Source organism: Elephas maximus, chromosome X, assembly GCF_024166365.1.
Source record: "Elephas maximus indicus isolate mEleMax1 chromosome X, mEleMax1 primary haplotype, whole genome shotgun sequence".
NCBI lineage: Eukaryota > Metazoa > Chordata > Mammalia > Proboscidea > Elephantidae > Elephas > Elephas maximus.
Genome location: NC_064846.1, coordinates 23,389,331 through 23,403,766, shown reverse-complemented (window position 1 = coordinate 23,403,766; position 14,436 = coordinate 23,389,331). Strand labels below are relative to the sequence as shown.

Below are 14,436 nucleotides of genomic sequence, written 5' to 3'. Positions count from 1 at the left end.
GCTAGGAAATCAAAGCGAAGACTGCCCTGGAAAGCTCCTGGGAGTTTGGATGAAAGCCAGTTTTCAACTGGAACAGTCACTGGGAAGGGTCGGAAAGTTTGAGAAGTACCGATGCCTGTTAGTGCTTGTTAGGCGAAGTTCATTCTTGATAAATTCCATTTATCTTGACTAGTCAATGTTGGAGCCCTGGTGGCATAGTGGTTAAGAGCTATGGCTGCTAACCAAAAGGTCAGCAAGTGGAATCTACTAGGCGCTCCTTGGAAACCCTATGGGGCAGTTCTACTCTGTCCTATAGTGTCACTACAGTTCGGAAATTAGTTCGATGGCAGACAACAATCTTTGTGGAAGTAGATGGCCAGGTCTTTCTCTCAAGAAACCTTTCAGTTAACAGCCAAGAACTTAACCTTAACTGTTGTGTCACCAGGGGTCCTTAGCTATGAAATAGCACCCTCTTTTAAGACTTGACAATTCCTCTCAGGTCCTCATAAACCAAAAAAAAAAACCATTGCCGTTGAATCGATTCCGACTCATAGCGACCCTATAAAACAGAGTAGGACTGGAGCGCCTGGTGGATTTGAACTGCAGACCTTTTGGTTAGCAGCCATGGCACTTAACCACTACACAACCAGGTCCTCATAAGTCACATGAAATTCAGTTAAGCATTTTTAAGTCACAAAAACTGTTAAACTTTTCTTAGGCCCAGCTAGGAGTCATTAAATCTTGCCGAGATTATTGAAGTCACAAGATTTAACCAGGTGTAGTTTTTTTAGTAAAATAGTATTTATACAACTTAATGAGATTTGATGAGGATTATTGAACCTTATCCTGCCCTTAAGGCAACAAGACCAAAATTTAAAAAATTCAAATGCAATATAAGCAAACCTTTCTGTTGCTTTTCTTTTTTTAAACTGAAGTGGGATAACTGAATTTACTAGAGCTGTGTGTCCCCTTCCCCGAGGGCCTTTCGTGACTGCTAATCTGATAAACAAATACGTGCTAACTTTTAATGAGTTACTCTCCCCCCTCCCTGTTGGGTGGCATATATGCATTTTAATAGGGTCTTCTGGACATGCTGCTCTCACTCAAAGTAGAGACTGGGAGAATGGAAATTCCAGCACCATGCCAGCCCCACCAGGGAGGCAGCTAGCCCACTGGAGTCCTCTCGGATCTCCTCTGCAGACAGGTCCACTTTCTGGCAAGGCTGGGAGGAGAGGTGCATGTGGCGGGGCCAGGGGTGGGGGGCGGTGGCTGGAAGTGAGTCATCCTTGTCTAAATGTGATAACCAAACCAAGACCCATTGGAGTTGAGTGGATTCTGACTCATAGCAACCCTATAGGACAGAGTAGAACTGCCCCACTGAGTTTCCGATGAGCAGCTGGTGGATTCGAACTACCAACCTTTTGGTTAGCAGCTGTAGCTCTTAACCACTGTGCCACCAGGGCTCCAAGCGTAATTAAAAAAAAAAAACCGTTGCTGTCAAGTTGATTCTGACTCATAGTTACCCTATAGGACACAGTAGAACTGCCCCACAGGGTTTCCAAGGAGCGGCTGGTGGATTCAAACTGCTGACCTTTTGGTTAGCAGCTGTACCTCTTAACCACTGTGCCACCAGGGCTCTAAGCACGGTAAAGTAGGTCCCAAATCAACAAAGGACATCAGATTATATATTTTCATTGTTGCAAAGAGTATCCGTGGCTCACTTAATCTTTTTAGAAGTTTAATTTAGTCACAATAGGACATATACTATATTTTGCTTATTATCTTGCCAGTGTTTTCAATTCTTGATCTCAGAGTCTGTCCTTAGCTGCTGAAGACATAAGCATTCAGTAGTCATCTAGCCTTCATGCTAACAACAATAATAATGAGAATACTATCTAACACACATAAGAGTTATTCTGCGCCAGGCACTGTTCTAAGTCCTTAAAAATATTGGCCCATTTAATCCTCATAACCTCCCTCTAAGACTGGTACCATTACTATCTCCATTTACAGGTGAGGAAACTGAGGCACAGAGAGGTTAAGTGACTTCCCCAAGGTCACACAGCTGGCAAGTAGTGGAGCTGGGATTCAAACCCATACAGTCCGGATTCAGAGTTTACACTCTCAACCTATAACAGACATCATTTGGGAGACATTGGGTAAACCATCCACTCTATTTCTGTTTAGCAGGAAAACCACGATACACTGGTGAGCTAAAAAAAAAAAACTAAGTAACAATATAGTGTCATTTTTGTTGTAGATGTTATATATGCATGGGGGTTGTGTATGTGTGTGTGTGTGGAGAGAGAGATTGTATTTGAATGTAAATAGAACAAAGACGTTTGAAGGAAATCACATGATTACCTCGGTTTTTCTTGGGGAGTGGGAGTTGTGTAGGTACCTTTTTTACTTTACATACTTCTATATTTTCATTTTTTACAGGCATGTGATCACACACACTCACACACGCACCATGAAACTGGTGGACGTCAAGTACCTAAGACTACTGAAAAGCTAATTGAGATTTTAGCTACATTTGCGGCCACAGATTTTGGTTTTGATTTCCCCGTTTCTGAGAAAAAAGATCAGGTTCTCCTTTGCCATCAGGCTTAATACAGTGACTTGCATGCAGAGGTGCTCAATAAATGTTGTTCGTGTTGTGTTGTGTTATTGGGAAGTAGGTTGTTTGAGTTGCACCCGTCTATTCACTCAGATTCTTGGGTCATAATAAACTATTTCAAGTGTTTACTGTTTGGGAAATTTCGATTAGCTCTCTAGCTTGGGGGTTTGCCAACTTTCTCTCTAAAGGGCCAAATACAAAATATTTTAGGCTTTTTGGGCCACGTGGTCTTTGTCATAAATACTCAACTCTGCCACTATAGCGTGAAAGCAATCCCAGAAAAATATGTAAACAAATGGGTATGGCTGTGTTCCAATAAAACTTTATTTACAAAAACAGAGAGAGGGCTGCTTTTGGCCCCAGGGCCAGAGTTTGTGCACCCCTGCTCTAGCTGCTCAGAGCAGGGCAATTTGCACTGAGAAACAGCAGATTTGCTGTGTTTTCAAGATCATTTTCTCCTGATGTTCTGAGGGCTCCACACGTTTATGAAGGTCTGAGTGCTGAGCGGTATGTTATAAATTTACTTTGGAGATTTTGAGGTGTCAATCCAATTCCTCTGACATTCAAAACCATCACGTCACCTCATTCTTACTATTTGAGAGACTTCTTGTTGTTAGGTGCTGTTGAGTCAATTTAGGCTAATAGTGACCCCGTGTGACAGAGTAGAACTGCCTCATAAGGTTTTCTAGGCTGTCAGCTTTACAGAAGCAGATGGCCAGGTCTTTCTCTCACAGAGCTGCTGGGTGAGTTTGAACCGCCAACCTTTTTGTTAGCAGCCAAGCACTCAACTGTTGCACCACCAGGGTTCATTTTTGATAAACTATAATTGCTTTATTCCACAGTCCCAGGTGGGGTTACATTTGGAGTCAGCATACAGTGTTTCTTGTTAGCATTTTCTACAAAACATCCAGTTTTTGCTTGTTTGCTTAATTTAATCCCTGGTGAAGGCAAGAGAGAAGGCATTCCCAACCACTGCAGATGGCCACTTACACTGAAAGTGTTAATCCTATTCCAAAGTCCACCTTCCCAATTTTCAAGCGTCAGCAACGTCTTTAGAACAGTGTAAGAAAGCTGGGGCTTGAACACAACCAACCTAGACTATCCTGCAGTTCTTGGCTACTTGCTTTCTCACCTGAAATCTCAGGCATGGTGAGATTGCAACTGTCCTGAGCCTGTCTCGTGGTCCTTTAATGCTACTTTTCAAGCCCCATGGAAGACGCCTTCCCTCCAAGTGTGACAGCTTTTAGACCATCTCCTACCACCAAAGGTAGCCCTGCTCTTATTTGCTTATAACTACTATTGAGAATCCTACTCAAGTCCTCAGGCATTGGCCCAAATGATTATTTCGTCATTGCAGCTCTTCTCTGGGCTACCTCAATAGCCCATTTCCTTAGCAGCCAACCCTGACACTGTATCCTGAAGCAACGTGCAGGTCTTCTACCTTTTCCCCACTTCAGTGGGAGTGCTCTAAAGAGAAATAAAAAAGGAACCCTGGTGGCACAGTGGTTAAGTGCTTGGCTGCTAACTGAAAGGTTGACGGTTCGAATCCATCTAGCAGCTCCATGAGAGAAAGACCTGGTGATCTGCTTATTACAGCCAAGAAAACTCTATCGGCCAGTTCTACTCTGTCACACATGGGGTCTCTATGAGTCAAAATCGACTTGATGGCACCCAACAACAGGGAGAAGGAAAAGTCCCTGGGTGGTATAAACACACTTGGCAACTAATCGAAAAGTTGGAGATTGGAGTCCTCCCAGAGGCACCTGGGAAGAAAGACCTGGCCATCTACTTCCAAAAAACCAGCCATTGAAAACTTTATGGAGCACCGTTCTACTCTGACACACATGGGGTCACCATGAGCAGGAATCAACTCCATAGCAACTGGTTTTTAGGGAGAAGGAATGCAACCTTTATTTGCTAAATATTTCAAAATCTTGGCTCCCACATTGGTCTTAAGGGGCCCGAGACCTTTATACATCAAGACCTTCGGCCACCCAATCATTGCTCAATAAGTACTTGATGGGTAAAATCTCATATGTACCAATAGTTTACAGGCTTAGTATAGTTAACCTCCGTCCCCAAATTTGTGGCTTCCTTCCCTCTGGTCTCTTGGAACTGGAATCTAAGTTCCCTTCGAAAAAGAGCAAGGACTAATCTTTCCTTTCCAGAGTCATAACCACAAGAGTGTGCTTGAAAAAATATGTACATTGAATATAATTAGAGCAAGTTGTGTTAATGACTTTAAAAGCCAATACTTTAATGCTTATCTTTATCTTCCACGCTGTGGGTAGAGGTGACAGATAGGAAATGAACACTATTTTGCCTTTCTACATGCTCCTAGATATGCAAGTATTTAATTTGCTAATTAAAACATACACACGTTTGCATAGCAAGCTCTGTCTTTCATTGACAACTTCGCTTTACTCAAAAGAGGAAAGAGCATGACTCCCACAAAGAAATACCCAAAACTAAGGCCATTTTAGGAGTCCTAGTGGCACAATGGTTAAGCACTCAGATGCTAACTGGAAGATTGGTGGTTGGAACTCACCAGTGGCTCCACGGGAGAAAAGACCTACTCCCATAAAGATTACAGTCTAAGAAACAGTTCTACTCTGTCCTGTAGGGTCACTATGAGCCAGAATCCGCTTGAAGGCACACAACAACAAGGCCATTCTAGTGTGGAGGATTAGAATAGGCTGTCCCATTTCCATGTCTGGCTGCCAAGAGAAAAAAGAAAACTTGAAAAAGAGAATTTTGTGCTTGTCTGGGATGTCACAAAGTCTAGTGGCTGCAAACCTTGAAATCATGAAATTACGCAGAGCCTGTAATTTAAACTTTATTTCATATCTATTGTTAAGTTACACAAAATCAGTGAAGGATTTGTAAAGCTACACCATTGGACAGATGTTTACAGTTGAAACCATGGGATTTACATGATGATGACAAAAATGCATATTTATAACATCCCCTATATACAATAATCAGTATAGACAGAGAAAATGCACTTAATCTCTGCAAACCATGCACACCACAGCAATAACACAAAATACTTTTTCCGGAACAAGCGTTTCCACTGGCTCGGGCTTCGTCCTGCTTTCCAACAGTATCTCTCCATTTTAAGAACAAACATTTTCAATTAAAACTAAACAAAATCGAAATACCATAATGATATACAGAATCTTTATTTGTAAAAACACACTGTACACAAAATATTTCACTTGAAAACACCTTGACTTCAAGGTATGTTTGATTTTTTTTTTTTAATTTCCTTCCAGTTTTTCAATTCTCAAAATTCCCAGGACTGCAATACTATCAGACTGAACAAAATTTAGATCTACTGCTACAAGCTTGGAGTCAAGGAAATCCATTTTTAAATCTAAATGCTCAGCTTTTTGTCCAGTTTGTGGCCATATTATTACAGATGAAACTAGATCATGCGAATGAGCAGACTGTACAAGATGTGACTTCATGGTCACACCTCTAAGCGCTTCTTTCCTGAAAACAGAAATGCCACTTTCAGTCGCCCTGTTTGCTTGATAGCCAAGGGGTCAGTGTAAGTCCTTACAAAAGTGTAGCAAAACCTACAAAATGGAAACTGTCCAAAATCAGGATGCTAGATAGCACAATAAACTACATATCATTTTTTACCTTGCTCAAGTCATAACTGATAACTTAAAAGGGTTTTTGCATAGACTTACACTACACCAAATCACTCTGCTCAGTTCATACGCTCCTGCTACTTAACCTCAAGGCAGAACATTCTTTCCATTCGTCCTTCCTTCAAACAAAATCTGGTAGAAGGCTTAACCCAAAATACTGAGGTACAGCTTTTGGTGTTCCTGAAGAACTCTGGCTATCCTACCGCTGCTTCTACCATTTTTGCTCTTGGAATTGCCTACCATCTGTCAACATGAAAAAGAACCAATGGCCTAGAAATAGCCAGTCCATCTGGAAGTATCACAATAAAGATGTACAAAAAGTAAATAACAGTTCACATTCAGGTTCAATTCTATCTGATCAAGAATGAATTCAACAATCTTTTAGGACACATTCTCCTGTTCAAGAGTTTCTTGATAAGGACCTCACTACACAAACATTGATAAGACAATTCTATAGAAAGAAATTCCTGACTTTAATCCAGGATTATATACCACGATAAATTCAGCAACACACCATTTAGATGATGAAGAAAGATTCTATAAATGGGTTAATTTGGAATGAGCACAAATCGGAGAAGCCTTAAAATGAATGAGAAGCAGCGCCAAAAAGATTTCAGAGTTGTTGAAATTACAGTGCCCCAAAAGTGTCTGGAAATTAGATCTTAACACTGATATTCTATTTGGGGGGGGGAATATTTTGTTTAATATGGGAGACACCCTGTTTAAAACCTTTAAACAGCAGAAGGTAGAAAAAGTTCAAAATTTTAAACATCTCTTAAATAACAAGATATGAGTTCTGTTCTACTTGAAAGGCCAATATTTTTACATAAAATCACCCTTATGTGGGGGAGAAATTTTCTATTTTTTACAGTTTGGTAAAATTTGCCATTAGCAGTTATTCTATTTAAATAGATTCCTCGTCACAAATCAGAAGAAAACAAAAGGTTTTGTATTTAATTTATTTTATGCTTCTGTTCATGCTCACCCCTGGAAAAACTGTTTGCTTCTATGATTGGGTTTTAACAGTGCATTATGGATCATTTAAAGTCCATTTCTCAGCCATAAATTAACTGGTAACATTTTATGTTTTCATTTTGTCTCCGTAACTAATTTAAGAACTTCTCAAAATATCTAAACAGCAATTTCTGGTGAGTCTGGTTTAGGTTTTGGATTTCATAAATAGTCCCCAAAACCAAAAGAAGACAATTTAATTACATATTGAGATTTGTTTTACCCGCGCGCAGTATAACATTTAATTGAAAGGCAACTGTAAAGGCAACATAACTTTTTAACTTCCCAAATTAAGGAAGCAGGATGTGTTTGGACACTCTCATCTTTTGAGATTTGCCATATTTTTACTGGCGCTTTGGGAGAAGTGGGCAAAAGCCTGTCTGAGCCATTTAACGCCATTTCTCTACACTGCCTATGTAGTCATTGGTACCATTGCTGGTGTTGCCATCGCTCTGCTCTTGACCTGGGTTCTGCTTCTGGCTTTCCCGGTTCTCCTTCTGGCTCTCCTTCTGATTCGAGCTCTGAGTCAGATTCTGAGTCAGATTCTGAGTCAGATTCTGAGTCAGATTCTGAGGCAGATTCTGAGGCAGATTCTGAGGCAGATTCTGAGGCAGATTCTGAGTCAGATTCTGAGTGGGATTCGGATTTGGATTCTGACTCTGATTCTGGCTCTGACCCTGACTCTGGAAATGGGTCTGAAGGAACCTTCCCTTCAGAAACTTGCGTTGTTCCTGGCGCTTCCGCCTGGCTTCCTGGTGTTCCTTCTGCCTCATAAACTGATACCTCTGCAAAAAGAGATCTTTTGCATAGCTGTATAATTCCATATCCAGAAAATTCAGTCCCTCAATACGCTTTTGAATTTTCTCATTGATCTCTACACTAGAGGCTCTAGTGGTATTATATTGGGTAAATGGTGAGATGAAGTTCATGTTGAAGGTTTTCTCAAACAGATACTGGGTCTTCCGCTGAAACTCAGTGAGGCCGAAGAACGCCATGTGCTTCAGATTTGATTTGGCGCTTTCCAGAAGGACCTTGTTTCTTTGCTTTTCAGGCATGACAGAGAGGTTGTAACAGCCTACCAGGGTCAAGTCAGAGAGCATGCGCACTTGGCGGTTGTTGGCTAGATTATAGGGACAGTCCATGAACTCCTTCAGGTGACAGCCAGACCAGTCATCACCAGTGTAGCAGCTGGGCAGCTCCTCAGAGGTTGGGGGCCTTCCATCGCAGACATGCAAGGATGCTTTCCATGTTGCTCCTCTCTGGACATGCCTCCACTCACTCAGGTAGCGGGACACTGGGTCTCGGAGGATGGTGATATAGTGGAAGTTCCTATGGAAGAAGCACAAAGACCAATAGTCAGGGATATGGGTGACCTAGGTGGAGTCAGGGAGGTGCATGGCATATGTGATGCTCACCGACCAGTAGGGAAGGCAAGCAGAGGATGATGGGTATCTCGTGGCATTTGTCCTGTGAATCGCACTGAGGCCCCCTCTCTCTGTCCCACTAGTCCCGCCAGATAGCTATTTCTTTCACCCAATTTACTGATACTGCAGGTAACGGAAGTATCTTGTCCTCCCCCTTCAACCAATGACAAAATCCTCCTAATGACCTCATCAGGGAAGTAGGCCACCATTTTATTTCACACTCCCCACCCCTAAACTCCCATCAACCAATCATGAAATGGAGACTCAGTGAAGCAAGTGATTTATTGAAGTGATATGGACTTGATAAAATGAGTTCAAATTCTAATCTTTCTTACTAAATATATAAAAGCATTTTTTCCAATACCCGGTCTAATCTAGATATCTTATTAAAAAACAAAAACTCAGATGACGGCGTGCCTACTATGAAGCTTTTGATTCTGGCTGCTGGAGTAACATCATAGCTCCTACGTTATGGGAGTGGAATGTAAAGATAGGCAGGGCAGCCCAGGGCCTCCAGAAATAAACATCGTGGTTAGTCACTGACTGAAATAGACATGGTAGCTGCCAATGGCATCTATGTAAGCTACTACCTTAGTTTTCAGCCTTCACTCACATGAGAATATTCCTAGCATAGGAAAGTTAACTCTATCACCTCCAAAATGCTCCTTTTCTTTACCCACTGAAAGGACACCCGGGTATCGGCAAATGTGGATGTTTTGTTGTGCAGCTATCTTTTCTTTTGAGCTGCAAACTGAGAAACTCTGGTACCCAAGCAGTGGACCAGTAAACATTTAAACCACGCCTCCACACACAGAGTCACACACACACACCAGATACATTGAGATCTATGATGCGATCAGGCACATTCAAGGGGAGAAACAACCCTGGAGTTGTGTTTTTAGTAAGAAACGAGTTTCCACTCAGGTACAGTGCATGAAGGATGAAGTCATGGAAAACCATATTGGGAAAGGAAAACAACAATAATCATTAAATATTAGCATTTAGTTTCTTCAACAAAGGTAAGTTGAGGAGTGGCTTGCAGCTTTTCTGAATTTTATTCATTGCCATGTTATGGATTGAATTATGCCTCCCCCCAAAATGATATGTTGTAATCCTAACCTCTGGTGCTTGTCTACATGAGTTTGTTTGAAAATAGGGTCTTTGAAGAAAGATGTTATCAGTTAGGTTAACATGAAGTCATGCTGGAGCAGAGTGGGTTCTAATTCTATATGGTGTCCTTATAAAAGAGGAGATTATACACAGACACAGGGAGCCAGAGGAAGGATGCCTTGTAAACTGTAGCTGCAAGCCAAGGAATGCGTGGAGCTACCAGAAGCTATGAGAGAGGCATGGAACAGATTCTCCCTCAGAGCCTCAGAAAGAATCAACCTGGCTGACACCCTGATCTCAGTCTCCCGGCCCCCAGAACCATGAGACAATAAATTCCTTCTCTTTAAAGCCACCCACTTTGTGGTATTTTGCTACGGCAGCCCCAGGAAACTAAGATACCATCTGAGAGCGTGGTGGTTCTGGATACATGCATGTGAAGCCAGAAAAACCTACTTAACTGGCTGAGTCTGTTGGCTGGGGTCCTTTGAGGAAACATTTCTCCCAGTCTTGGGCTTCCAGCAACTCAGGCATCCTGGGAAAGAAATGCTTCTATTCTATGCATGGTGTTCCCTTCGCCTGGTATGGCCTTCCCTCTTCTTTGACTGGCAAATTCTACTCATCCTTCAAGTTCTGGTTCAAGTGCCATTGCTTCTTTAAACAATTTACCCCCACCCCTTGCTGCCAGCTGTCATTTCTTCCTCCATGTCACCACGGCATTTCCATGCTTGGCCTTTGTTAAAACTTTTGATATTGAATTGTAATCGCTTGTTTGTATTTTCTCTTAAACTCTTTTTTACAGGACACGGGCTTTGTCCTATTCTTCTAGAACGTTCATCCCATCAATTCCGGCTTTGCACCTTGGCTTTTATACCTGGCACAGAGCAGAATCTCAATAACTGCTTTAATTGCCTATTTAATGAACTATTCTGGGGAGCAGGAAAGAGGCAGTTGGGGACTGGGAAGGTCATGCCTCATTATATAAAAACTACGTAATCTTTCAAGTGCTTTGAAAAAAATCACACGAAGGATTTTTTTTTAACTGTCTTATAAGTTTTTTGGAGTAAACAAGCATTGGGCACAGAAGAAGCCTCTGGAACTAAGGATAGAAAAGGTCCAAGGCCACCTTCACTATCTAACTCCTTTTCTAAGACCTGACCTTGCTGGTGTCACTAATATTCATCTCTGTAAAAACCCATCACCAAAGAGTAGCAATTTTTGTTCCCTGATAGACCTTGTCAACAAAGATAGCTATTAGACCAATGGGCTCCCTCCTTCCACTCCCAGTTTTGGTATTCATTCATTCATTTAGTAAATATTTTTGAAGCCTTTATGGTAGGCCTGAGGTGTAGTTTAGTGGCAATTAGACTGATCATTTGGGAAAAAAGAAATTTATTAAGTCCAGTGACACATTTGGATTAACCTTTCAACCAGTTTTTCCGGGCATGCATTGTAATGGGAGTGCTGGGTGTTTAAAAACCCCACTATGGAGTCACCTTCACGCTTAACTGGCAGTCCTCACCTAACTTGTTCTCCTGGTTTAAGCCTACAGTGACATCTTCTGGTAAGTCCTAGACTGCACCACAGTGTAAGTCTGAGGCTGTCCTTCCTACAAACTCATCCTTGTCTTTCAGAGCAGACAGACCCCAAGCAGCAGGGCCAGCCACGGTCAGGATCAGGGTTTTGTAAGCACCACTCCCATATGGAGAGAGAGAGAAAGAAGAGGCAACACCGAGAGGCAGAGACAGACCTTCAGAGAGTCTCTAGTATTAGGGATGTGTGAATCCAGTACATCTTCAATCTAAAGGGCTTGTAGCACCCATATGTTGAGGGTGGTTTGATGTGGGCAGCCACAGTCTCTACACTGTAAGGACTGTCACTGCAATGGAGAAGTTAGAGGGGCCTGCACACACATGCCCCTGGGTGCTGCAAACAGTTTGCAGTCTACCACTAACCTAAAGGTTAGCAGTTCAAACCCACCTAGTGGTGCCCCAGAAGAAAGACCTGGCAATCTGCTTTCATAAAGATTACAGTCATGAAAACGCTATGGAGCACAGTTCTACTCTAACACCTGGGGTCACCACGAGTTGGAATCAACTCAACGGCAACAGGTACCACGCATGCATGCATGCACACACACACACAGCTACCCTAGGTATCAAGATGACAGCTGCTCTGAGGACTCAGTAATTGCCCTTTTCTTTCAGGGAATATAGTCCTGGGGACCCACAATGCCTTAACTGGAATCACTTGATGCTGCTTGAAAAAATGATTCCATGGGTGAAAAGGAAGAGATGGTGAAGGGTAGGCCTCCAGGAGGGTCCAGTGGCCTTCTGAATTGCATTGTGCCTTGGTGGTGGGCGGATAACATCTTGGAGGTTTGGTCGGACAAAGGATCCAGGATGCCCATGATTCTGAGAGGAGAGTTGCTAGGAAAATGTCAGAGAAGTGACCTTCCTACCCAGAACAATGGAGGATGCGAAAGCACAACCTGATAGGAAAGTGGTTGGGGAGGCAAGTAGGCACAGAGACATGGGTGGCCCTCTGCCAATGATCAGTTCAATGCAAGCCTTGCTTACTCTCAACAACTAGTGTGTGCCAGGCACTGAGTCAGGCACTGGGTTCACAGACAGGGATAAGACCTGGGAACCTAAGGAGAGTATTTCCATATAATGTTTAATTAATGATTGGAGCAAGTACAGGGTGAAAAGAAAGCCCCTGGTAGCAATTCCAAGCCTAGACTAAAGATACAGGAAGCGGTCCTAGTGCTTTAACTTGAAAAACAAGTAAGAACTAGGCAAGAAGAGAGGAAAGGAGTCTGAGGCAGAAGGATCAGTATGAGCAAAGGCACAGAGGCACGCACTAGCCTGCTGTGTGTGGGGGAAGCACTTTGAATAAGTCTGACTGGGGAGTAATGGGGCAGTGGCAGGGACTGAGGATCGACAGCGAGCCAGGCTTGGTCGTGGAAGGTCTCAGACGCCATATTAAAGAATTTAGACTATTCTGTAGGCAACAGGGAGGTCGTTGACCGGTTTTAAGCAGGGGAGTGACATGATGAGATCTGTGCCTTAGAAAGATCACCTTGTACCGTGCGTGGAGATGGAGTTGTAGAAAATGAGTTAAGAGGCTATTACAGAAGGTGAGACAAAAGAGGAAGAAGTGGCAGACTAGAGAAATATTTCTTAAAAACTAGTTGCTGCTGGGAAACCCTGGTGGCGTAGTGGCTAAGAGCTACAGCTGCTAACCAAAAGGTCGGCAGTTCGAATCCACCAGGCGCTCCTTGGAAACTCTATGGGGCAGTTCTACTCTGACCTACAGGGTCGCTGTGAGTCGGAATGGACTCGACGGCAAAGGGTTTGGTTTTGGTTTTTGGAGTTGCTGCTGAGTCAATTCTGACTCAGGATGACTCCATGTGTGTCATAGTAGAACTGTGCTCCACAGGGTTTTCTCTTTCTTTTTTAAATTTTATTTATGTCGTTGTCATTGTTGAGAACACACACAGTAAAACATGTACCAATTCAACCATTTCTACATGTACGATTCAGTGACATTGACTACATTCTTCAAATGGTGCTGCTGTTCTGACCCTTCCTCTCTGAGTTGTTCCACCCCCGTTAACATAAACTCATCGCCCCCTAAGATTCCCGTCTAATCTTTAGAGTTGGTGTTGTCAGTTTGATCCCGTAGAGACAGTTCTTAAAAGAGCATAATGCTCAAGGCAGACTTTTTTTTTTTTTTTTTTTACTAGTTAAGCTAAACTATTGTTTGGTTTTAAGAACATTTCAGGGGATATTTTTGGTTTAAGGTTTAAAGATGATCTCAGAGCAATATAGTTTTAGGAGTTCATTCAGCCTCCATGGCTCCAGAAAGTCCGGAGTCCGTTTAGAATTTGAAATTCTGTTTCACATTCTCTCCGTTTTGATCAGGATTCTTACATAGAATCTTTGATCAAAGTGTTCAGTAATGGTAGCCGGTCTCCATCCAGTTCTTCCAGTCTCACGGCAAAGGAGGCGGTTGTTTATGTACACAACTAGCCACATATTCCGTTTCCTCCTCCTCTTCCTGACTCCCCTTTTTCCTCTGTTGCCTCCACAGGGTTTTCAATGGCTGATTTTTCAGAAGTAGACTGCCAGGCCTTTTCTCTTAGGTGCCTCTGGGCAGACTCAAGCCTCCAAACATTTTGGTTAGCAGCTGAGTGTTTAACTGCACCACACAGGGACTCCAGAGAAAGATTTGGGAGGTAGAATTAACAAGATTTGGTGGTAAAATGAATGTAGGGGAGAGGGAGGAGGAAGGGCTAAGTATGCCTCCCAGGTTTCTGGGGGAAGGTTTGAGGTGCCCGTGGGACATCCAAGTGGAGACGGCTGGTAGGGAGTGGAGTGGGCAGATCTAGCACTCAGAGAGCCGTGTGGGCTTAAGGTAAAGCTATGGGAGTTGTCAGCAGTATCAGCGGCAAGCGGTACTTCTAGATCATGTGGGTCTACTTCAGGGGAGCCACATGCATGGCTGCAGATATTTGAAAACAACATTTATGCCCCCTCCCCAGGCTTCTCTTCTTTGTGTTAAATGTTTTTTGACTAATCTCTACACTGCTGTTTGCCTCTGAATGTATTCTACTTTATTGAACATGGCCCTT

General features: G+C 42.7%; 1 protein-coding gene and 1 long non-coding RNA gene across 3 annotated transcripts in view; one reads left to right on the top strand and one right to left on the bottom strand.

Moving 5' to 3' along the window:
• LOC126069164 (uncharacterized) overlaps nucleotides 1-14,436 on the top strand; it is a 253,482-nt gene that overhangs the window by 210,590 nt on the left and 28,456 nt on the right. The window lies entirely within an intron of this gene.
• HS6ST2 (heparan sulfate 6-O-sulfotransferase 2) overlaps nucleotides 6,743-14,436 on the bottom strand; it is a 349,964-nt gene continuing 342,270 nt past the window's right edge. Inside the window, 1 exon segment of the mRNA XM_049872193.1 lies at nucleotides 6,743-8,598. Coding sequence (XP_049728150.1) covers nucleotides 7,659-8,598 — 940 coding nt within the window. The 3' untranslated portion in view covers nucleotides 6,743-7,658.